Source organism: Protopterus annectens, chromosome 11.part0 (assembly GCF_019279795.1).
Source record: "Protopterus annectens isolate FY-2018-M chromosome 11.part0, PAN1.0, whole genome shotgun sequence".
NCBI classification, from domain to species: Eukaryota; Metazoa; Chordata; order Ceratodontiformes; family Protopteridae; genus Protopterus; species Protopterus annectens.
In genome coordinates, this window is record NC_056745.1 from 1,356,023,081 (window position 1) to 1,356,050,080 (window position 27,000).

General features: G+C 41.5%; 1 protein-coding gene across 1 annotated transcript in view; it reads left to right on the top strand.

Annotated features, from left to right (window-relative positions):
• MKLN1 (muskelin 1) overlaps positions 1 to 27,000 on the top strand; it is a 1,607,387-nt gene that overhangs the window by 1,274,249 nt on the left and 306,138 nt on the right. Inside the window, exon 14 of the mRNA XM_044087317.1 lies at positions 6,664 to 6,803. Coding sequence (XP_043943252.1) covers positions 6,664 to 6,803 — 140 coding nt within the window. The remainder of the gene's footprint in view (positions 1 to 6,663; positions 6,804 to 27,000) is intronic.

Below are 27,000 nucleotides of genomic sequence, written 5' to 3' on the forward strand. Positions count from 1 at the left end.
CCCGAAGAGAACAGGTGATTTCCATACCATTCCATATCCCAACAGCTTCAGCCAGCACATCTGTTACATTCAGTTTCAGATAATTTGCCTTGCTGGAAATTATTCTTTTGCTACATTATGAAGCCTATATAGTATAGTTGGATGAACAGATACATTTTGGAATCCCAGCACTTTGAGTGCATTCAGTAGATTCCGGTGATTCACTTCCAATGCAGAATGTTATTTGGGCTTTCCTTAGTCTTAAAGAAGAACCTCCTGGTGTTACCATACCTAAATAGCTTCTGCTTCCTAGTGGCTCCATCCAGGGACCACACTGAAGTAACCATAAAGTAGGTGCTCTAAATGCAATTTCTAGAAGTGATCATAAATTGGAAGGCTTGTACTTTGGTGTCCTTCATTTGGGGGATGTCGGACACATTCTTGCCTCTTGATAAGGGCCCAGAAGTCATAGTCTCAGCCAGCTGGTTGACTATGCAGTAAAGGTCCAGGCTGTGGCCGTTCTGCCTTTCTGAACTTGATGGTTGCCGCAGTCTTCATGGTTCCCTTCACATTTTTGTAGGTGTTTTGCTGCAGTGGACTTTGAGGTATTTATGGTTTCATGGCCATCAGGGTCATGGAGTTGGGTGTGGTTTCACACCTTTGTCTCTGGGCCTTGGATTGGTGAGTGATGATCAGTTTCTACCACATTCTAGTGGACTATCCATTTCTGCAGCAGATCCTTTCACAGATTTTAATGGTGGAAGCTGCTTATTCCAGACGCTCTCCTTATCTGTTCAGACAGCCAGACTGTGTTTGTGCTACCTAAATAGACGGTTCATATCTTCTGTGCATGGTAGCAGTACTCAAGAGGTAGTGGACCATTGACTGGTGCATATCTGTGTCAGTGGTTCACATCTCCTCGGACATGAATGAGCTTGCTGTTGCTGTGTGCAACTCCTGCAGCCTTCTCATGAAGCTGCAGATTCTGAGGCCATCATTGCCAAGAAGTGGAGCACTCCAGAGATTAGATCCTTCATATTATGTAAAAATATGGTCTCTTACATTTTTCTGCAGAGTGCAGCAGGGAGAGGTGGTGCTGTATCCATTCTCTTCTCCATTCCATTGGAAATTGATATACAGATTCCTGCTGATTCCATATCTGATTACAAAGTTCAGGGAAGAAGTTAGATAACTCAGTCTTTCTGGTGAATGAGAAAGATGCTGCAGGCATTAAGTCCCTTATTAGTGCAGGGATCTTTCCCAGTCAAGGCAAAAGATGTCCTCCAACCATTCTGTAAAAGCTAGGTCCACATAAGCACCTAACTCCTGATGTAGACTTTTTAATTCCACTAGAGTTAAAAGCAAGGGTCTCAAAGTAGTTATTGAGGCTATTAGGAAGCCTTACATGCAATAGGTCTGTATAAATTATTTTCTCTGCTTGTCCTAGCACTTGCAACATCAAGCCTCCCCTAGTTAGACTTGAGCCCACTTTTTCCCGACTGGTGGTGATAATCTTTCCCAAATCCACTAGAGCAAGAGCTATCTGTAAGGAGGGAGGGGTCTTCATTTAGGCAGCCACGTGGGTTATGCCCCTGCCAGTATCCTGGCAATGAAGACATTTTCACTTATTAGCTTAACCTCTCCTTTGCATGGAGAGATATGTAGCCCACATCACCAAGTGAGCAACACCTTTCTGTCCATAACTGCATACTGCTATGCACTTAAATAGTAAAGACTATCTTTATCAACTCGGTGAGCCAAACACACATGTTGGCAGGTGACAAGTGCACCCCTTCCTCTGAAGGGCTGCTACAACCTTTGAACAGCTGTACTCACCCCTACCCCCACCCCCACGCACCGAAGATAGGTATGCTGATCCTCCCAGTCAGGTCCATGAAGCACCAGAGCTACTAATAGAATCTGAGTAGCCTGGAAATTAATCGGGGCTTTATCTTTCTATGCCACTTGAGCAGGCTTTCATAGAAACAGTTTTCACTTTGGCAGGAGAAGTGCACTGTACTGTTCTTATTGGTCAGCTTTGCATAGGGACTAGACTCATCTCAGACACCTGCACAGGTCGGGTCCCCATTATTCTACAGTCAATGTCATTTAGGCATCATAACCTTGTGGGGGGGGGGCAGAATTATGGTCCAGCATCAGCAAGCCAAGCAGTTTGAGAGTGGTGTATCTCCATCTTTCTCTGAAAAATGTTTCTCCTCTGTTGAAACCTGAATATTATGGTTGATAAATTTGCTTATCTGCTCTTGGAGCCTACTGGCTCAACTGCATTCATGTTTACTTCTTGGAAGACATGTCTGGTAGCCATCATTTCTGCATGTATTACCTCAAAGCTTCCTTTATGAGTAGGAAAGCATATCTTGGCATTTCATAAAGATAGGATGTTTCTTAGAGTAAATGCACATTGATTCCGACCACGGAATACTGGAGCAGTCCAAACACTGGAACTCGCACGAAACTCCAAAACACTTCCACCTTTATTATAAATGACAAGTTTACCTAGGTTTCGTCCTACATTCACAGACTTCATCAGGACAATGCATTCAAACCCACACTCCCTTTAAATATACTTCTAAATTAAGAAAAATTAATTTAATTACCCAATTACACCTATTTAATATTAAAGAGACATACCCCTCAGTGTTCTACACTAATAATACTAAACATACTCACTGTTACTTATATATATAAAAAACACAAAATAAATTGCATGTTAAAATACATACAAAATACATTTCATTAAAACCACATTTCATTTGAATCTCATAAATAAAACAATTCTATTCTTGTATGTTAAAAACAACACTTTAACCATAAAAATGCAATAAAAATACCTATAAATAGCATTGTTAAAAAGTAGGCAAATAATGTTAAAAGGAACTGAAGTTAAATGGTGAAACTTTAACCCAATATGTGTTTTATCTTTAATAAGGGAGCAATACTAATATTATCATTAATACCTGGAAAGGTAGTGGCATCTAACCTTATCTGCCACTTCATTTCACAGATATCTAAATGGACATCCAAGACGCATCCTTGACTATCCTTAATAATTTGCTGTATAACACAGAATTTAAATTTGTGCTATTTATGTATAAATTATACATATTAGGGGGCATTTTAATTGTTTTAGTAGAAATGTAGTTTATTTAGCTAGGTGCAATCAGTGTCCTGCATTTTAAATAGGAAAAACGTGTCGAACTTTAAGAGAAAGGATTGGTGAACATGTGTTGGATATTAGACACATGAAGAACACTAATGCCCTGGTTAGGCATATTAGACAGCATCCAAAGCACAAATTTAAATTCTGTGTTATACAGCAAATTATTAAGGATAGTCCAGGATGTGTCTTGGATGTCCATTTAGATATCTGTGAAATGAAGTGGCAGATAAGGTTAGATGCCACTACCTTTCCGGGTATTAATGATAATGTTAGTATTGCTCCCTTATTAAAGTTAAAACACATATTGGGTTAAAGTTTCACCATTCAACTTCAGTTCCTTTTAACATTGTTATTTGCCTATTTTTTAACGATGCTATTTATAGGTATTTTTATTGCATTTTTATGGTTATTTAAAGTGTTGTTTTTAACATACAAGAATATAATGTTTTATTTATGAGATTCAAATGAAATGTGGTTTTAATGAAATGCATTTCATATGTATTTTAACATGTAATTTATTTTGTGTTTTATATATATAAGTAACATAGTGAGTATGTTTAGTATTATTAGTGTAGAACATTTGAGGGGTATGTCTCTTTAATATTAAATAGGTGTAATTGGGTAATTAATTAATATTTTTTCTTAATTTAGAAGTATATTTAAAGGGAGTGTGGGTTTGAATGCATTGTTCTGATGAAGTCTGTGAATGTAGGACGAAACCTAGGTAAACTTGTCATTTTATAATAAAGGTGGAAGTGTTTTGGAATTTCGTGAGAGTTCCAGTGTTTGGACTGCTCCAGTATTCCGTGGTCGGAATTTGTGGTTACAAAGCTTGTTCGAGTAAATGCACATTGACTTTCCAAGGTAGTGTTGCTCTTGAATCACTCAGTTTCATTTCTTGGTTGTCTTTGTAGGGCAGAAACCAGGACAGGAGGGTCTGTAACAAATTCAATGTGCCAAAGCAGCACAAATAATGGGGAGGATGCATGAGTTTAGGAAGATAGACCAGCTATTTATTTTTTTGTTAACCAGGATGATCTGACTGAGTGAATTGTCCCTTTTCATCTGAGCCATTGGGGGGGTCTCCAGAGTACAAATATAACAGATAGTACTGATAACTAAGGCCACGGTCAGTGAACAGATTTTGAATATCAGCCAGCAAGTACATTTGATAAAAACTGCTTTAGAAATTTGCAGATTCTGGTATGTGCAGCTAAGTAAATCCACAAAAAAGTAGATGCCAAACTAAGACTGGTAACAGGCATGTCGAAGTCATGCATACTGATATTTGCACATGCAAATAAAAAATAAATATTCTGTAATCCAGAAATGTAGTAAGCATCAGTTGAGAATTATGGATTCATTTAAAGAGAAGGTTAGAGGAGAGTGTGATAGTGAGGGGGAAAGAAAGGTTTGGATTCATATAAGAGTTAGGAATACTTAGGGGAGGATGAGGAAGGGGTATAGTTGGGCAAACTGAAGGAAGGTGTGGTGTACATATATGAAGCAAGTCTGCATGTGGTAGGTTTTATGGCATTTTTCATTAGACTTCCCCTAAGGGAAGGATGGGCTTTTCGTTGCCATGAGTACTTTCACTTGCACTATATTTTACCATCATACTGACATCCACCTCTTAGTAGTATTTTCTTCACGAATGTCTTCATGGCAGGCTTATGTATCCATGGTGTGTTTGCCCAGGTAATTGGAACTGCACTTGGGAAGTCAGTACTACAGGACATGACTGATTTAATTCTGTTCTTGTGCATTTCTGCCTCCTTCTCTCCTGATGGTTACATATTGGCTTTCAGCCAATCCAAGAACCTGGCATTGAGGACTCCGTATAAGAAATGCTTTGTCATATCAACTGTCTGAGAGGACCCCCCTTGATGAGTCAGGTATATCTTCCCTCTGTCTCCTTATGAATGAATGTATGTTCTGGCAGCCTCAGATTTATTGAGCTCCTTGTAAGTCGACCAAGTATATATTTCAATAGTGTTGTTTAATAATGTGTTATGTCATTTTTTTCTTGATTTGCAAGAAGGTTCTTGCTAATGACATGGAGACAAATTAGTAGACTCTGTACATGTGTGCAGTTACTTAGCCAGTTATCATGAAGTGTATTGCTACAGGAGCAGAGACGTCCAAAAATTTGAGATTTTACAGAAAAATGTGCTATATTTTGAGTGATGAAAAAGACAGCTCAATCAAAAAACTTGTCTGTCTTAAATAACTGAAAGTGCAATTGTGTCTTTTACTTGTATCAAAAGCTGGTCAGATTTTTCTGTCTCAGGATTATGGTTGTTGGTTTTCTCCTGTGGATAATTTCAAACTAATTCCAAATAGTTCATTTTTTTTTTATTACAGTGTAGTTTTATATTTAGCTATGTTGGTGTGGAGGGATGATTCACTATGATGCAGCTGTCCTGAGTTGTGTTTTAGTGGCTTAGGTGTCTGTTGGAGCTGGCTTGGAAAGGATAGGTGTGCCAGTCCTTGTAGGGAGAGGTGGTCTGCTCACCATGTGTCATGATACAGGGTTATTAAGAAACAGTTTAGCTATTGACGGACAGTGAAGGACAGAAAGAATATTGGAAAAAAATGTGTGTGTGTGTGTATGTATATATATAAAATATATATATATATATATATATATGTATGTATATTATATATATATATATATATATATATATATAAAATATACATATACATATATATATATATATATATACACACACACACATGTACATGTGTGTGTGTGTGTGTATGTATGTGTGTATATATATATATATATATATATATATATATATATATATATATATAATCTATATGGATCTAGGATGTTTGATCGAAAGATCAAACGTCCGAATCCATAACCACCGAACACACTTTAACGAAAGTGCTTTCATCGAAAAAGCGCTTTTGTTAAAGTGTGTTAACAAAAAAAAAAAAAAAAACACTACATTAACGTTTTTGCAGGGGGGCTTTGTCCCCCTGTGCCCTTCACACACCCCCTACTTTAATATTCTCCCTCCGAGATTGCACTAAAGCACTTTCACATAAGTATGCTCCTCCTTAATTGATTCAGACGTTTGATCTTTCGATCAAACTTCCTAGATCCATATTATATATATATATATATATATATATATATATATATACACACACACACATTTTGTCTTGATGCATACACTGTTTGTAAATAAGTTTAACTCTGGATGTTTATTGTGCTTTTGTGAATGTAGGTGAAATGGCATGAGTAGTTAGTAGTAGTTGTTTTATATAGTTCACAAAAATTGTCGATATGCCAGTACATGTTATATCCTTCTGTACTTTTTGTGGCCTCATGCAGCTTTTTTTCCTACCCAAGGCAGAACTTGCTTTGTTCTTTAATCAAATCTCAAATTAAAACTGGAGTTTCTGTAAGATGTGATTACAATGCCCATGTCTAAGAAGCATCCACATTTATGTGTTTGTCAACATACATTTGCTCTGTCTTTTTGGCACAGGTGCACTATTTGTTTGGAGGAAATCCAGGGAAGTCTTGCTCCCCAAAGATGAGATTGGATGATTTCTGGTCCCTAAAACTCTGTCGCCCTTCTAAGGAATACCTACTAAGACACTGCAGATACCTTATAAGGAAGCACAGGTATGCAAGCAGTATTTTTACATGAAGCTTTAGGCTGTTGGAAATAATAAAATTCATGGGATGTAAGTTTTGCTGTAGCTTTGTAGTAATAATGATTGAAATATCGTAAGGAGAGAAGATAACTGGATGGAATCAACTACAGTGTGGCAACAAAGGATAATTATACTTTTTAGAAGTAAGGAATGAAACTTTTTAGTTAGCCATGTGTTATTAAATCTCGATAGTAGGCAATGCTGTGGGGTAAGGTGTAGATTAAGAATGAGTGTATTCTGGAGTATAAGAATAGTCATTTTCAATATTGTAGTGTAATATTCACTAATTTGTTGCTTAAAGGATTTTCAATATGCCTGTTTATCAACCAGATTCAAGTTCTCAGTAGATCTGTGTTTTCTTGTTACTGTACTGCCAGTTCCCTTCTCTTATCCAGAGGTATTCACTGTCTATTTACCGGACCAGAAAAATTTACTCTTATGCACAGAGTAAGAGCACAGTCAGCACTCTGTGTTAACTAGCTCATCTCGATTTTCAGGAGAACAGTTTAATGTGGTAAAACTCCAAAGTCCTATCTTCATATTGCCATGCACCGTGACTTTTTCTTCATTCTTCCAACCATATAATGCCTTTATCATGACTGCATCTTGTAAAAAAGTAAAATATCTTCCAATATTTGATGTTTCATTTGACTTCTGCTGTTTAGAATTGAGTGGATGTTGTAGATGCTGATGCTGTGACTGTAGTATTCACAAAGTACAGATGTGGATAAATGATGGTATACGGTCAGCCATAACAACGATTATTTTTTTGTGTAAGAAGTAAAGTGAATTTGGAGAACTAATCATAGTAATAATTCATTGAAGATAATAAAAGTATAACGTTGGGGAAAAAGTACTTTACTGTGCAGTATCTTTCAGTCTTGTTCTCAGTAACATAATATGATTGCTTCTGTAGCTCCATAATGTGTCTAAAACAACCACTAGGTTTTAAAAGCCTTTTATTTCTGTGAAGTGGCAGCAGTAAGTAGATGATATTTTGGTCCAGTTGCTGAAAGTGAATCATAACATTTCAGTCCGTTTTGCCTTGGTCCAGCCTATTATGTTGCATGTGCAGAACAGTACAGGTCTTGCACCTTTGAGGGTGCTGATGCAGGCGGTTTGAGACTGCAGTATAAATGCCACATTATTTGTTTCTGTCCTCATTTCTTATTGTCTAAATGATCTCCGGTCTTTCATTTTGCACTCAGGATGCATTACTTCTTATTGACTAACACTACATTTCAGTAGTCTGTATTTTGAAAAAAATAAATAAATTTTCACTCTCTTCTCTCCAAAAAAGTGAAGACTTTCTTTTGAAACTTTGAATAAAATATAGTTATGCCCCCCCCCCATAAAATCTATAAGTGCATGCTGTAGTAAACATATTGCAAGCATCATCACCACACCCGCTGGTTGCTTTGTTTTGGGCCGTTTCTTAAGCATAAATCTTTTCCTACTTGCCTCTGTCTTAATAAAGCTATCAGACTTAGTCATTTAAAAGCTTTTTCTTCATACCTTACTAAAAGTGTAAAATCCTTATGACAATGTCTGTAAAAAGGTATTTTCAAAATATTGGAAGTTAGAAAAGACAGGGAGACTTTTTATTTCTCATAACTCTTAATAAATCCATACAGATAGACTGTCTCTTGCAGTTAGAATTAATGGTGGTAGAAAGGAAGAGTGGAAGAATGAAACAGCAAATTCATAAGTCTTTCTTCACTTCAGTTTCTGACAAAAAAAAAGGAGAGAGTTTTCAGCTAGCTGAGTACTGCACTTCAGTGGCTCCTGAAAAATGAGATTAAATTGGGACCCTGACAAGTTTTCAGTAGTAATTTGTCTAATAGAGAATACTGTGAAGGAGATGCCATTTGGCCATTTTCAGCAAACATTAACTTTTGCACATTTCTCACTGTTGTTCAGTTGTAGAGCTGGTATATACGTAAACTACAGAGTGTTAGGAGGACATGATGGGGAAGTTGCATACCTTCAAATAAACACATTTTTGTTCTCTGAAAGTCTTTCAGTAATAGTTTTTCAGATCATCTGTTGGTCAATTTTTGTCTGACAGTTCATCATGAATAATAGTCTCGAAGTACCTAGAAAGCAGCTGTTGATCGATCCCAGTGTTACAGATGTGTAACGTTAAACAAGCACCTTCATCAGCATCAGTATCTGGGCCTCCAAAAATGGTATTAGAAGATAAATCTGTAGATTCTGAGTGCATTCTTGTGGGGAAACCAGCTGTACCTACATCAAAAGAGGATTTAACCGCTTTAGAATCATCTATACCAACATATTTTCAGCTGTTGATTTTGGTGGTATGCTTTTTGCCAGGCAACAAACTGCAGCAGCAGAGACTTTCTTTGTTCACCCCTCTGGACCGACTTACTCCTGCATGTAAGATTGAAGAGCATGAAGCATTTCTGGTACTGACAAAGGTCTGTGAAGGGAAAGGAAAACTGATGAATATGACTTTTATATTTTTAAATTGAGTCTCTGCAATTCATAGAAACAAACCATGAAGATATACCCTCCCAGTCTACTGGACCTCCAAAAGTTAGTTTCATTCTCAGCATAAACTACATGGGAGAGTTCTTCAGTTGGCTTAGAATAATCTTCCTCGTTTCCATAAGAAACATTATAGGGAAATAAGGAGATTGTCAACATCTAATGGAAGAACCTCTCCCATATTTAATATCTTTAATAGTTAAAACTTACATTTGTTTTTTTTTTTTTGTGTTTCTCCATTCAAATAATTGGGTTTCATGCATTTATGTATGAGGAATTGGGTTTAGAGCTTCTGTGTTTCAATCAGGAGTACAAGGAATTAGGTTTAGAGATAGTGTTTCAGTCAGGTGTAGTATAAACTCATGGTTTGGTCATTAACATTTAAAGTATACCTTTATACTGCATCCCCTTTTAAGGTATAAAAGGTATTTGTATATTCTCAGTCACTTGTGTATCTGAGGTAGCATGCTTTATGTATCATTGTTCATTTTAAGTTAACTGGGCAAGACATGTCATTGGCTTTTGACTTCAAAACAGTATTTTTTTAGCATACAAAAGGCAGTTTAATAAATGTAGATTTTCAGTCTGTATTATGGTGTTCATTTTTCAAGTAGTTGATATCTGTCTCATTTCTTCAGTGGTGTCCATATCTGTAAACTATCGAAGCCTTTAAAAAACTTGCCTTGTTGTCTGTCCTGTTTGTGAATGGGGTCTCTCTGGGGGAGAACATTGATGTCTGTGCAGTGATGGAAACCTGCATCAAGGTTCCTGAGAGCACCCCAAAACTACCAGGTTATACCTCAAATCATGCTTTTCGACCCCAAAACCTGGACCAAACCACAAAAGGAGGGGGAGTATCCACATTCAGCAAAGATACCCACACGTCCAGGTTACAGACAATGCACGAAGCATCAGAGACCATCCATGTGCAACTGACTGTGGGCGGGGCCACTGTACAGTTTGTAACATGCTACAGGCCACCCTCTCAGACCCAGGAACACCACTCAGCCTCCCTGAAGACACTGGAGAGTATGAATGTCTCCCCAAATACCAAACAAGGTACTCACAAATCACCACATAGGTGGTAATCAGTTACATATGGAAGAAGTAATCAGGGACCTAGGGACACAAGTGGACAGTAACCCCACATGCAACACTCACTTTGCCAACATCGTTAGGAAGACCACCTATATTGGCCACCTTATCATGAAAGGATTCACATCTACATCAAGAGAGGTCATTGTGCCCCTATACTCTTCTCTTATCAGGCCCATAAGTGAGTACAATGCCCCATTTGGGATGTACCGTACCCGACACCTGCAGCAGTTAGAAAGACCTCAAAAGTACCTGACCAAGAGGATAAAGGGTGTCAAACATTCGTCATATGCTGCCTGGCTGACAACACCCCAGCTGTATGCAGTCACATACTGCATACTCAGAGGTGATGTATGTCCGATGTACAAGATCATGTCCAGTACAGAATTGATGGACATGCTCCACCTCAGAAAATCCAAAGCCATTAGAGCCGTGAGAGCGACAGATGTCAACCTCAACACATAAATAAATTGGATGTGCTGGAGGGACAGATTCCTAACCCAGAGGCTTCCTACACTCTGGAACAGAACCCACTCCATGTTAGGCAGAGCCCCTCACTGACTCTCTTCAACAGGAATCTTGCTAAGTGGATGGGATATCGTAGATTTACACTGGGGGGGTCTTCAGTGTGTCACATCTAGACAGAGGCACAGTAAAGTAAACCCTAAATGGCCATAATATTCACATAGCAAGGGGTGGCGAAAGCCACACACACTCTGGCTAGGCTGATAAATGCCCTAGGGCAGATAGCCCAGTATGAACCTATGAGAGAGCCTTCTGTAGAAATTGGTGCCTCCTTTTCAGTGGTCCTGTGTCTAGTCAGTCACATTGATACCATGGTGCTGTGGTCTGGATACCTGCTTTTGTGTTATTTTTGTTGTTGTTAGTTTTGTTGAATTAACGGCAAGTACTCAGTTTTCTTTATCGATGGAAGATCCTTTATTTGGTAGATGAGCGGTGCTTAGTTGACTGAGTACAGATGGAAAGAGTCAGAGCTTTTATTAGGAATTTGGGGGGTGGAAAACAGGGTAGGCACCTCCCATAACATCATAGGGGATGTGTGAGGGAGGGTTTAGTTTAATGAAGCTCCCATGCTGTCATGGTGGGTGTCACTCTGTGTGTCTGGGGGTTGGTGGTTACATTCTCTTTTTAACAATCAGTTTAGAATATTTTTTTTATTATTTACACAAAAATCATGACTGCACTATATAACTGAAATGATGATTATATCTTTTTTGTATTATTCGCAGCAGGGTTAGCCACCCGGCGGTGTAAACTTTGGCTTGAGATGTTTAATCATTTCCCTTAAACTGAACTTTCCGTCTCTTTCAGAGTTTTTCTCCATAGTCCTAACGTTTATGCTTGCTGATGGGTTATGGATACTAACCTTTTTATATTTTTATAGTTTTATCTTTATTTTTACAGGGGGAAATCGCTTTTACAGAGCCACAAAAAGACTACTATAAATCTTGATCTGTGTGTTGGAGTGCTCCCTTGATGATCTAGTATGTTGGTGTGGTTTCCTGGTGTTATATGGGGACATTTTCTTTTTTTTTCTTTGACCCATGTGGTTGTCCATGCTGGTCATAAAATTGCTTCAAATGGCTCACACGTGAGTGGACCTAGGAGGAACGAGAATATACTGCCTCGGTCTGAATATGGGAACAAAGGTATGATAGGTCTGCTCATCACATTCGTCCTCAATTTTATTTTATTTTGTTTTACTTTATACTTTAAGAAAGCATTCCTGACTGCTCCCTTAGACAGTGCCCCGCAGCATACAGACTGTGACATAATGTGGGTTCCCTTCTAGTATTATCATGAATTCTAGGGAGCCCACTTAGGTTGTCTTGCAGTCCTTGCACCCATCCCCACTTCCACCTCATTTAATCCTAAAGAACCCAACTCCTTTGGTGAACCATTCTCTATAAGGCTACTGCTTTTTTAAAAAAAACAGGCATTCATTCTGGTGGGGGGGGGGTTGTCTGTTGAATGGCATTGCTGTCTTGGGTAGCAGCTCACCGTCTTTAATTCAACAAAACTAGCAACAGCAAAATTAAGATGGAATTGGGTATTCAGACCACAGAACCAACGTGATGGGCTTAGACCCAGGATCACCGAAAAGGCGGTACCAATTTCTACAGAAGGCTCTGTCCCCCCTCAAGAGACCCCACACCACAAACAGGACCAACAACAAGACAAGATATTTCAGCTTCATTTGTTTAGCGCTTAGCACTGTAGCTAAGTATTATTCTTGCCATATTCTGGTTTACTTCTAGGACCAAGGTTGGAGCTTGATGTTTATGATGGTTGTAAACTATAGCAAGACAGCTGATGTTGTAAATATTTATTCATTCCTTACTGTTAGGACTTTGGTTCCATCTTCAGAACAGACACGGCCGTTACCAAGCTCGCGCCAACCAAAAACTCTCAGCTAAGACCCTACCTATAATGCCCCTTGCATTGTCTCTCCAGATCTCGTTTGCCGCGTTCCTCGTCAGACATGTCAAGCCTTCTCTCAAGCTAAGTGTAGAGTTTTTTGTGTTAATTCCTGTCAATACCTTACCTTTTAGTCAGTTTTCGCTAATCTTCCTCTTTCGTATGTAGACTCCATTACCTGTTCTATTACCTACCCTCTACCTTTGGTGGTTCCTTTTATACTATTATTGGTACTGCCCCTCTCTCCTACCTTAAGTAGGCCATCTTTCCTACCACTTGTGGTGTTTCTGAGTACCATTGTTGGTACTCTTCACTTTCTTTCTATCTGGATATAAAAAAAAAACTATTCTCTAACTTTGCTGCTGCTGTTATTTTTTGACTGTTTATCTTGTCACTAGGACTAGTGTGGTGTTTTGTTATGTCTGAAAAAGCTAAATTGGGTTCTAAACAGTGTGATAAGTGTGGGCGTAAGATGCCCACCTCAGACAGTCACGCTCGGTGTGTTTATTGTTTGGGCATTGACCACATTAATGCTTCATGTGATATCTGTTCCAGCTTCAGCAATAGGACTTTGGCTGAGCATAAAAACAAGTTAATTTTGAAGGGTATAATGAAAACTCCCTTCTCGGAGGCTGTCTCTGGGACTGTGGTCTCACCACCTCCTAAGACTAAAAAACATAGAGAGAAACTAAGTCACTCTGTTCCTACATCTCCTTCCTCCTCGGAACCGAGTCGACACTGAGTTTCTCCGGCGCCTTTGGCGCAGACATCAGCACCAGACTCTGTCTTCCCCCTCGGTGCCGCCTCTAATTTTGACTCATGTTGCTGTTCCGGCTTCGACACCATCCTCCTCGGTGCTGTCCTTGGTCTTGATACCGCCTTTGGCTACCGTACCTGCATTAGCACCATCCCCGGCCACGGTGCCGATAGCTTATACGACTCCACAGACAGTGACTCCTTTGGTTCCGAAGGTTGAACACCTCCTGAGAACCAGATATTCCCCAACTTACAACCCTTTTTCAGGGCACTAATTTAGCCCCTTTCTTGAAAGACCTGACTCTCCTTCAGCAGCCTCCTACAGAACCACCAGAAGCCTTTCAGAGCAAGTAAGGGTTGTGGACCAGCTTCTGGCAACTAGAGGATTGCCCACCCCTGCTAGGTCTTCCATCTCCCTTGAAATGGAAGCTTTCATGGTAATACTCACCAGTATATCCTCCTCTGGCCTCTTCCCAGGCCCCGGAGACTTTGTACTGATGACCACCCTGGTGCATACTATCTCAGCTCCAACTGCGGAGGTTCCCCTGTCGACACCAATTACTCTTGATGCTATGGCTCCATTGGAACTGGTGCTCTCTTGGAGCAGCGATTGGGCTGTTGGCAGTTCCTAGTTCGGTGCCTATTTTTTTTCTGGCACCGTCTATGGCCATGGCTCCACCAGCAGCTACCAGTTCTCTCAGAGCTCCTCACCTGGAGGCAGTCTCCACAGGGTGGGGTGTGACCCCGGTTCTGAGGTTGTCCTTTTCGGTTCCGGGCTCCCATCCCTCCTTGGGAGGGCCTGCTTTCCAGGTGATGGAGAGGGTCCTTGCCTCTACAGGCTCGCAGTCAGCACCAGTGGCATCTACACCAGAACCCCCCTCTAGCATGCAACTGCCCCAACCCCCTACTCTAGGATCCCGAGCACGGGAGCCTCAAGACCATCCCTTGAAGGGAACCCTTTCTCCGGAGTCCTCAGAAGATCCCACTGGGGAGCCACCCAGAAGAAATGGTGCAAGAGGAAGCAGCTTGATTCCCCTGAGGGACTCTATCACCAAGGAGGGAAAAGGGTCCCCGCGGTCTCCCTGGAAGATGTCTCATTTGAATACATTCTCAAGATCCTCAAGCAGAGGGGAGTCTGGAAGTCCTCTAACCCTTCGGAGGAATCGTTGTTTTTGCAGGCCTTCCGTGCTCAGCCATCTACTTCCTGGGTGACCCCACCTGCGGATGAGCTAGTAAAACTGATTGTGCAGCGTGCCTGGAAGGCCCCAGACAATGTAGAACCTGTCTCCTGGAGTCTAGACAAAATTTTATCCACCCCCAAAGACCAACTCAATTGGTCCAAGCAGTTAGTAGTTGATTCCATGGTCCTGGTGGCGGCCACCAAGAGGGAACTGGCAGAAGATACTTCCACTGTTCATACACCGAACAGGGATTCTCGGGCTATGGACAGACTGGGGAAGCGGACCTATGCTTCAGCGACCTTTGCCATTCGATCGCTGAACTGTTTGGCACACTTTACGTGCCTTCAAAGAGACCTAATTTCAGAAATGTCTGCCTCTTTGGTGGGGGTACTGCCTGACACTGTTGCCTTGCAGCTGCCTACCCTGAAATCTATCTCGAACTTCTCGATGCGCTTAATCTGTCACACCACCGAGGGGGCAGCTCAAGCAGCCGCATCAGGCATCGTCATGAGATGGCATGCTTGGATGTATTTGTGTGATTTCCCAGACCCCTTTAAATCTTCCTTCATCAATGCGCCTGTTGACGAATCTTCCCTTTTTGGTCCCAAGGTAAGAGAGACACTATCGCAAAGTGAGAAAGATGGAAAGACCTTGTCTGCTGTGGGCATACGTTATTCCACCCCCCAGAGATCCTATTCCAGGAACCAAAGGGGAGGGAAATTGCAGTTCAAGAAGTCCCAAGGATCTTTTCGTGACACTCGTGGTGAGCAATACCCCCGGGGCAGAGGGCGGAACTCATTCGGAAGACGCCCTTTTCGGGGCAGAGGGGGTCCGCGTAACTAGGGTGCTAGAGATTCCTTCTCCGTCCGATGCTACCAATGTTCCTGAGCAGCGGCCCGATTGCTTTCTTCTGGAAGCAGTAGGGGGTCGATTTTCCCTGCCCCTACAAGCCTGGCAACTCATCACTATGGATGCATGGGTGCAGAGAATAATACCCAGAGGCTACCATATCCCATTTGATCTTACTCCCAGACCCATCAAATGAATCCCCGATGTTCCACCCAGTCAGAGGGAGGTAGCAGCTTTAGAAATCGAAAAGCTGCTAAGAAAGAGAGTCATCCAGCCAGTCCCACCAGACCAGAGAGGATCCAGTTTTTACTCAAGGTTATTTTTAGTGCCAAAAAAGACAGGGGACTGGAGACCAATCCTGGATCTCAGCTTACTAAACAAATTCATAAAACCTCAAAAATTCCAGATGGTCACTGTACAGTCCATCCCCCTTTCTAGGGAAGGACAACTGGATGTGCTCTATAGATTTCCAGGATGCGTATTACCACATAAAGATGGACAAATGCTCCCGGAGATTTCTCCGCTTCCAGCTTGGAGCCAATCACTACCAGTTCAGGGTACTGCCATTTGGTCTCTCGACAGCCCCCAGAGTGTTCACCAAATGTATGGCAGTTGTAGTAGCTCATCTTCGACTACAAGGATTCCGGGTGTTTCTGTATTTAGACGATTGGCTCCTTACTGCCATGACCGGGAATCTTCTCATTCACAACCTGTCTTACGCTCGAGGACTTGCTCTTTGTTTAGGGATTACAATCAACATGGAAATATCTCAAATGTCCCCAACAAAAACACTGGAATTTATTGGAGCGAGCTTCGACACAACATCCTGTCAAGCTTCCCTTCCTCCTCGCAGGCTCTCAAAAATAAGCCAGATCCAAGTCCTCCTCCCACAGACCTTTGTACCTACAATTCTTTCATACATCATAGAACAGGAAGGACTTATTCTTTGAGGGGGTTATGCCAACTGTAGAACTAGGAATATAGTTTATTTGGCTACATGTCTACAGTGTAATTCATTTTATGTTGGTAAGACCAACTGCATGCTGAGAGAGAGAATTTTCGGGCATTTGTTTGATATTAGACATCATGATGTACGAAATGCCCTAGCATTGCATATTTCAGAATGCTCAAACCACTTTTTTAAGTTTATGGTGCTACAGGTTATGCATAAAAATATAAGGGGTGGGGATTTAATGAAACTGAATGCAGTGAATCAAGGTGGATTATAAGACTAGGGGCCGACAAGAGCCCTGGTTTAAATGTAACTGTGCCTTTAAAACCTGTTTTGAGAAAAAGGAGGGTAAACTTCTGAATGTGACTGGATAACAATATGTTTAAATTTAGGTTTTTAACTGTTTTTCATTGTCTGATGAAGGACATGTTTGCCTGAAAGTGCTTGCTTCTGTTTTTAATAAAACTTCACCTGGTTTTAATTTTTGCCTCTGCCGTGGTGTCTCTTGCCATTTAGATGTTTTTTTGGATTTCCTCAATTTTGGCATTAATACTTTGGTGCAGGACTTCTCAGTTTTTTGGATACATTGTTTGTTTGTGAATTACTGCACACATGGCTGAGAAGAGGGGAGAAGATATAGAACTTGATTATTGTCCATTACAACCTATACCATCTTACATAAGCGAAAATATAAGAGGTGCATTCTGCACTTCTGTTAATCCGTTTTTTTGCATATGGACATAAGGAGCCTGGCCTCAAGGAATAAGGAACCAGATTTTGATAGCCGAGTTGAGATTGATCTTCAAGACGTGTTAAATTATATAGAACTGGCACTCGTTTGAAACGTTTACAGTGGCAGAGATTTCATTTGGAAACATGCATAAAAAACAACATCGTACCCAGGGGTTTACTTGTCTTGTGTATGCCTACACAGGACAAGGTATACCCTGAGCTGCTTTCCAGATGGCAAGAGATAAATCTACAAACTAGCCCATCATATATGAGACTGCTTGTAGAATTTTTCGCTCCGGAGGAGAAACAATTGGCAAGTGTTGTTGAGTCTCTGAAAAGGGACATAGAGCTTCGGTTTAAAGAACCACAGCAGTTAGTGTCAATGATCTACTTTACACGCTAGCGGCTTTTGACACCAGGCTACAGCGTGTGAAATTAAAGAAATTAGTACGGGATTATAATGACTTTGTAACAGGACGTATCTTTGTTTGGCCATGTGATACCAACGATGCACGACAGAGTTTAGGCTCCACACAGGGTGGTAGGGAGCCTGCTTCTAACCAGCTACATGAACAGCAGCTGGTACAAAAGCAACCAGTAAGACCTGTAAGTGATACGGGCATGACACCCGAGAATCTGACTATTTTGACAGTATCGACTGAGCAGAACAGGTCTCTTGAAATAGTAATGACAACACAGAACGATGGCTTCCCCATGTCGGTGTTGCCGACACAAGGGGATGCAGTATCTATTAGTCAGGGAGCTCCTTTACTATTGGGAGCTAGACCTAAAGAAACATAGAGTTTTCAAAGTATAAATTTTCCGAAGTTACCAGCTCCTGTGAAAAAGAACAACTCACGGAAACGGAGCTTTTCCCTATCACAGGGACCGAAAAGACGCAGAGTCTCACAATGACTTTGGACACTATAGATAGTACCAATATTGTACATAATTTATCTAATGTCCAGTTATCGGCTGAGCAACTCTGTGTTGAATAAGGGTTTGACGTTTGTTCCAGATAACATGTCCGGTAATTATTGATGTCGTGCTTTGCAAGAAATGTTTCTTTAAAAAACATGTTTAGTGATGGGGCTTGTGAACTAGTTACAGAGTTGAAAAAAACTAGTGATTTCATACCGATTAATAATCCTACGGTAACTACTTTTGTTAGGATGTGTCAGACAGAGATTGAACAGTATGTGCAGGATAAACATAGATGTAGATACCATAATTTAACACAGGAGCAATGCACTGCCTTAGAGCAGTTGCAGCAGGATAATCGGATTGTAATTAAATCAGCTGACAAGGGAGGGGCCATTGTTATTTTAAATAAGAATGCTTATTGTGACAAACTTTGTTTGTTGTTGAGTGATGCATCTACTTTTGTACCTCTATCTCCTGTGATGGTAAATTCTTTAAAAAGTAAAATCAGGACCCGGTTAATGAACATGTTGAAGAGTGGTTTGTTAGTACAATCCCAATATGAATTTCTTCACATTGAACATCCAAGGATTCCTGAGTTTAAGGGTTTACCCAAGTTACATAAAGATGGCTCCAACCCTCCCCTGAGACCTATTGTCTCGGGGAGGGGTTGGGCCACTGAAAATGTGTCTATTTGGGTTGAATGTGCCTTAAGACTGGTGGTTGAGTTATACCCCAGGATTTTAAGAGATACAGTACATTTTTTAACTAGTTTGTCTTGTTATATGGAGAGTTTCAGTTGTTCAGATGATATGTTTATCACATTGGATGTGAAAAATGTGTTTACTGTGATTGACAATGACTATGGGCTTAAAGCCATAGAACAGGTTTTGGCAAATAAAGCACAGTTGGATGAGGTCAGCAATGAAAGAGTTTGTAGATAGCTGGCTTTTGATACTTGAGCATAACATTTTCACCTGCCAAGGGAATTACTACAGACAGGCACAGGGTGTTGCCATGGGCACACCCTGTGCTAATTCTTATGCTAACCTTGTATTAGCCTTTTGGGAGGATGAGGTGATTTTTCAACACACGTATCCTTGATCTGATAATTTGCGACATTATGTCTGTTTTGTTGATGATGTTTTCTTTTTGTGGAAGGGCACAGTTGAGCAGTTATTTTCATTTGTGGATTATCTTGAAGACACCACAGAGTTTTTTAGATTCACTGTTAATTCTTCAATGTCTGATATTGATTATTTGGACGTACATTTGTAGAAAGATACATCAGGCAAGATAGATACTATGCTATACAGAAAGCAATGTTGGAAGAATAGTTTGCTTTCTTTTGACAGTATGCATCCTAGACATACTTTCACGAATATAGTGAAAGGACAGGTTCATAGGATTTCTCGGCGCTGTACTAAAGAGGAACATTTTGACATGGAGACAGATGTCCTTATGGGCAATCTTGTAGAAAGAGGGTATAGTAGACAGTTGATAGATAAGTCCCACGAAGAAATAAGAATCAAGCGCGATGGAACTGTTAAACCATGGTATCATAGGAGTACAAATGGAGGTATTAATAATAGACACAATAGATTTGGTCCTCCACGAGGACAACTACTGCTTACATATAGCAGTGATATAGGGGGATTTGTGACATTATACAATGTAACTGGAAAGTGTTGCAGTCAGATCATAGAATAGCAGCGATAGTTTGGGATAGACCAAAGTTCACTTTCAGAAGGAACAGAAATTTGAAGGACATGCTGTGCAAGGAACCTATGTCCAATGTATTGACTATTATGAAAACAGGACGTGTAGGGACATATCCATGTCCTGGTTGTAGGGCTTGTACCTACATTTGTACTAAGAATTCTTTTCATACATCCTAGAACAGGATGACCGTATTCTTTGAGGGGTTATGCCAACTGTAGAACTAGGAATATAGTTTATTTGGCTGCATGTCAAAGGTGTAATTCATTTTATGTTGGTAAGACCAACTGCATGCTGAAAGAGAGAATTTTTGGGCATTTGTTTGATATTAGACATCATGATGTATGACATGCCCTAGCTTTGCATATTTCAGAATGCTCAGACCACTTTAAGTTTATGGTGCTACAGGTTATGCATAAAAATATAAGGGGTGGGGATTTAATTAATGAAACTGAATGCAGTGAATCAAGGTGGATTATAAGACTAGGGGCCAAGATCCCTGGTTTAAATGTAACTGTGCCTTTAAAACCTGTTTTAAGAAAAAGGAGGGTAAACTACTGAATGTGGTTGGATAACTATGTTTAAAGGGGCACTGTCTCATTTCTAAACTCGGAATCTTGCCTCGGACCGAAGCTGAAACATTACCACCCACTTAACTAATCACCTCCCTCTTTGTGACATCATGCATGACGTTCTACATTCCCACCCACTCCATGCCTTTCCTTCTAACGTAAGTAAAGCTGTTCCAGTCCTGTTTTTGTTCCCTGTGGATTAAGATACCAACCAGTATTTGCGTCCCCCTGATGTTCATCGTGCATACAGCTGCAGTAATCACAGATGGGTTTTCTGCCGTCAGGCGGGTCCTCGGTCGGCCGAATTCCAAAGTCTAGGTCCGGCGTCGGTTGTTGTCACTTTCTTTCCTGACGTCAGTGCGACAGGGGTATATAAGACACAGCCGACGCCATTTTCTTCAGTCTTTTTTGCCCCGCGGTGCCCGAAGCAGAAGCAGTTCGCAAGTGCCGGTCGGCCAGCTCCTGAATTCTGAAAAATTGGAAACCGAAGTCTTCTTTAAAGCTAAGTACCCGTTGAAACTTTTCTTGCCTCAGACGGATGTCAGACAAAGTTAACAATTGTATTTCTTGTGGGAAGCAAATACCGCATAAGGATTTCCATTCCCTTTGCATACCTTGTTTAGGCCCAGACCACGACGTCTCGGGCTGTCGCTTTTTCGCTACTTTCAATAAACGCACTATTAAGCGTCGGGCGGAGTTCGCCCAACACTTTTTTGTTAAAGCCTTTGATTATAAAATGTCGTCGGAGACTCCGACTACCGTTTTGTCCAAAAAACGCAAGGACAAGGACCGACACGACGCCAAAACCGGCTACACTTGGTCCGGTTCTCAGCGAGACGCCTATGCAGCCCCTGACTACCGACGACACTACCTCTGCCCATACCCAGACTACAACCACCGAAGCCACTGTGAGTGCTGAGCCTCCTAATGTGGACAGGTCCACTTCCACCCATGGTGTCTTTAGACCCTCATCTTCCTTTTCCATTAAGGCCTTTACTAAGTCCAAATCAGCCATGCATCCCAAGAGGCCTGTTGCACAGGGCCCATCTCCAGGCCCCATGCCTAAAAAGCAGATGCTTAAAATGGCTGAGGATTTAATTACTCTTATCAGGGGTTCCCAACCCCCTCCAGACAAGAGACCCAGAGTGGAGGAAGATTCTCCCTCTTCTGACCAGGGCTCCATTTTTTCAGAACATTCTGATGTAGAGGAACACTCGTACTCCCCTTTTGAAGATTCTGATGCAGAGCAGTCCATTCCGTCAGTATCTCCCCCAGAGGATTTTTCCTTTGGGGAAACCTTGCACACCTTGAGGGAACACTTCCATTGGGAAGGCCAAGACTTTTCTGATTCCAAGAAAAGACTTAGGGAATTTCTTTTGTTACCTCAACACAGACCTCTGGCGATACCTCCTGTCTTGGACATACTTGATGATGTTTACTCGGAGGCTTGCCTTAATCCGGATTCCCTGCCTCCTGCCCCAGTCAAGTCTGATAGGTACTACAGAGTTCCTAACTCACACCAATTTCTTTACAAAAGCCATAATGCTGACCCTGAAACCATTTCTCAAGGCCCCAAGGGAATGAAGGCCTCTACTGCTAAGAATCCACTACCTTCCGAAAGAGAGTCTAGATCCTTAGAAAGGTGGGGAAAAAAGGTATATACCTCGGCCACCCTAGCCATGAGGGCCTTAAATTGTCAGTTCTATATGTTTAAATATCAGCAGTTTCTGTTATCGTAATTAAGAAATAAAATGTCTCAACCTGAACAACCAGATTTGAAGGAGTTGCAGGATATGATGCATAGTGCAGAACAAGTGGGTAAACACACCTTACAATGTGGCTATGATGCTTTAGAGGCCTCAAGTAGAGCTGCTGTTACAGGATCAGTCATTCGTAGACATGCCTGGCTTAGGGTAACAAATCTTGCCTGATCATGTTAAAGCTAAACTACTAGATGCTCCTTTACAAAAGGATGTACTATTTGGTACTAATGCTGAGGAGATACTACGGAAAATGGAAGAAAAAGCTAAATCTATGCAAACTGTCAAAGCTTTTCTACAGGTTCAACCACCACGTTTTAGCAGAAATTGGCCTTCTAAAAACTGCTCCTTTCCAGCCACGGACAAGCCCCAAAGAGGGAGATACAGGCGCACAAGGGGCAGAGGACAATCTCAAGGATCATATAGAGGCAGGTAATGGCAAACTCCAGCACCAAGAGGTGGCGAAGACAGTGCACAACAATACAGGAAACAAGCCCAATGACTTCCTCCTTTTCATGCCAAACAAGTCTCAGCTGGCAGCACCCTTGGGAGGAAAGCTGGCATTATTTACAAGAAATTGGCATATCACAACAGACAAATGGATCCTGGACATTATAAACAGAGGCTACAGATTTCATTTTCACACTCTTCCAAAAATGAGAGGCATGCCAAACCTGCCACACAATCAAAGGGCAGAGGCACAAATACAAATTTCAAAGCTCATGGACATGAAAGCTATTCAAGAGGTACCTACTCACGAACAAGGTCAAAGTTTTTATTCCAGACTATTTCTGGTACCAAGGAAAGGAACTGACTGGAGACCCATTTTGGACTTATCCATCCTAAACACATTTCTACTCGTACCAAAATTCAAGATGCTCACATTACAGCAGCTTCTTCCCATGCTGGGCAAGGAGTTTTGGCTGGTAACATTGGACCTCAAGGAGGCATACCTGCATGTCCCAATCAGACAAAGCTGCAGAAGATACCTCAGATTTCTTGCAGGTTCAATCCACTATCAATTCTCTGCATTGCCCTTTGGCTTATCTACTGCGCCCAGAGTATTCACGAAATGCCTGGCATCAGTAATTGCCTACTGCAGACTTCAAGGGATACAAATGTTTACCCTTATTTGGACGACTGCCTGATCCAAGCGGACAGCAAGCACATACTTCTGGAACATATGGCTTATGTAACACGGTTATTGAATTCTCTGGGATACACAGTCAACAAAGAGAAATCCAGGCTAACACCATCTCAGAAAATAACTTTCCTGGGTGCCAACTTGGACACAAACACCCAGATGGCCTATCTCACGCCAGAAAAACAGGGGCAACTAACTCAGTACTTCAAAATGCTAGCAAATTGTACCAGGCTCACTGCAAGGAAAATCCTGCAGGCTCTGGGCTTCATGGCATCTTGCATTCTTTTAATCCCATGTGCAAAGCTGCACATGAGGAAACTTCAATGGTACCTAAAAAACCTATGGTCTCAACACAGCCACAGTTTGGAAATAATAATACCAATAATCCCATGTTTGCAAAAGGAATTTCTATGGTGGGCCCAAGCATGTCAAACAAACACAGGTCTTCCATTCTGCAAGCCTCAAGCAAATCAAGTCATCACAACAGACGCCTCAGACTACACCTGGGGGGCGCACGAGAGACAGGTGCATTCAGGGCAAATGGTCCCAAAAGGAAAAGCACCTTCACATCAATCAAAAAGAAATGCTAGCAGTGATAAATGCAATTACAGCTTTCAAGGACCTCCTGCATCCAGGGCAATTATTGATAAGAACAGACAACACCACAGTAATGTGGTACATAAACAAACAAGGAGGAACACATTCATACCCCCTGTGCAGACTAGCCATGTCACTTTGGAACTTGGCTCTGGAATGGCAAATCGAACTTCAAGCACAGTACTTGCCAGGTTTGGAAAACATGCTGGCAGACAATCTAAGCAGAAATATGACAGACCCACATGAATGGAAGTTGCATCCTCAAGTGTTTACAAAGAATAATCCAAGCGTGGGGAAGGCCAGACATAGATCTCTTCGCCTCCCACAGGAATCATCAATTGGAAAAGTTCTGTTCAAGGACCTTTCATCCAAAGGCCTGGAGAGTGGACGCCCTTTCTTTCAGTTGGGCAGCATGGGCAGTTTACGCTTTCCCACCTTTGCCTCTTCTGCCCAAGGTGCTCTTGAAAGCAAGAGCAGACAGACCGAAGATGATACTGATTGCTCCAGACTGGCCAAGACAACACTGGTACCCACTCCTGAGGAGCCTAGCATACTCCTCCCTGGTCCCTACCTCTAATGCCTCTTCTACTGACTCAGCACAGCTACAAAACTCTTCACAGTCAGCTGAAAACACTCAATCTCGCTGCATGGAAAATTCCTTAACACCACAACAGACCCTACTCTCCAAAGAGGTGCAGGATGTCATTTTGGAGGCCAGAAGGCCATCTACTAGAAAGGCTTACTCCATAAAATGGAAACGGTTTTGCTCTTGGAATGAGAAAAAGGCCAGGATCCTAGAAAACTGAATTTGCCTCAGATATTACAGTATCTAGCTGAGCTGTTGAACAGTGGACTTTCATTTTCCTCCATAAAAATTCATGCCTCAGCCTTTTCTGCAGAATTCAACACTGATCCACCCTTATTCTCTTACCCACTCTTAAGACAGTTCCTCAGAGGGGCTAAGAATATAAGACCTCCAAGGAAACAACCAATACCAGCCTGGGATCTTAATTACATTCTAGAAAAATTAACATTGCCTCCCTTTGAACCAGCTGCCTCAACAGATTTGCAGTATTTGTCCTGGAAAACAGCTTTCCTTCTGGCCATTACCTCAGCTCGTAGGGTTTGAACTACAAGCCCTCATGGCTGTGCAGCCCTTTCTCATCTTCCATCAGGACAGGGTTTCCCTTACCAACCCGTCATTTATGCCTAAAGTGGTATCCAGGGTAGCTTTAAATCAAGCCATACACTTACCCACCTTTTACCCCAATCCTCAAAACAAAGGGGAAAGGCTGCTACACTCCTTAGACATCCATAGACAGCTACGTTATTATTTGGACAGAACAAAGCCTTTCAGGAAATCAGAACAACTTTTTGTGTCCTATGCTGTGGGAGCTCAAGGGAAGCCAGTTACCAAACAGACAATTTCAAAATGGATAGGCCACTGCATACAGTTTTGTTACTCCTTTCATGGAAAATCTGTCCCTACAGGCATCAGATCCCACTCCACCAGGGCCACAGCTACCTGTACAGCCTTCCTCAGAGGAGTTCCCACCAAAGATATTTTGGAGGCAGCCACTTGGAGTTCTGTGCATACCTTCACCAAACATTACCACCTGCCCTTATACTCCAAAACTAGAGCAGGCTTTGCCACTGCTGTGTTGCAGGGCATTCTGGCTCATCCCAGTTCCACCTAGTGCCTACCACCCTGTGCGTAGCTTTGGGATTCTACCCATCTGTGATTACTGCAGCTGTATGCACGATGAACATAGTACAGTTTTGTACCTACCATAAATGTAGATGTTCGAGTGCTAATACAGCTGCAGTACAGGTATCCCTCCCTCCTTCCCCTCTTGGTAAAGGCCTAGGGGCTAACCCCTCCTCATACAACCTGACTGGGTTATCCTTCTATGGTATATTTGCTTGCAACTACTGATTTTTGATTATATTGCATTGCATGAATATATATATATAATTTATGTATTGCCTTCCTTCTGGGGGCACCCGACATCTGGGGCAAGAAAGACTGAAGAAAATGGCGTCGGCTGTGTCTTATATACCCCTGTCGCACTGACGTCAGGAAAGAAAGCGACAACAACCGACGCCGGACCTAGACTTTGGAATTCGGCCGACCGAGGACCCGCCCAACAGCAGAAAACCCATCTGTGATTACTGCAGCTGTATTAGCACGCGAACATCTACATTTATGGTAGGTACAAAACTGTACTTTTTATGCCGTGTTGCTTAGTGATTTTCAGTGGACTTGCTTACATCAACATATAACATCGTAATTAGTTATTTTCCTGCTAAATTGTTTACTTATGTCTACTCTAAACCATTGGTTTACTAAGCCCAATCTTTAAAACACTAACGGTCCTGAAGTACAGTAGCAACAGTTAATTGTTTATATTTCTTTCTGACATCCTTAACAGTTCTAACACATTAAATTGCCATTTGCTATCAGCATTTGGCAGCAAAGCACTCCAGGTTCAATCACCTTCTGAAAGTGAACAGCATGTGTGGATTATTGATGTTTTCCGCCTCAGTATAGCAGAAGAGTCATATTTAGGGCATTAAAATATGTTAGCTTTGCAGTAAGTTACTGAATGCAGTCAGTCCATAATTGCCAGCACATTGCTATATTTTTCATATAATCAGCCAATATGAGCCGATGCAAAACTTGTCCTTTTATCAACATTTGCAGTGCAAGTACATTATTTACTTCAGTATTTAGGTACTGACAGCTGAATTTACTGCTTTATTTATTTTTTTAACTCTGCTCCCAGTGAGTACAAATGCCCACAATGAAGTCAGCATGATGAAAAAGCGTAGCAGTTAAGGGAAACGCTAGTCACCCTGAGCCATTCCTTTCCATTTACATGTTATAGAAAGCATCCCGATCTGCATCTCTGATACTTTGCCTTTGCACCAAAGTGTAAA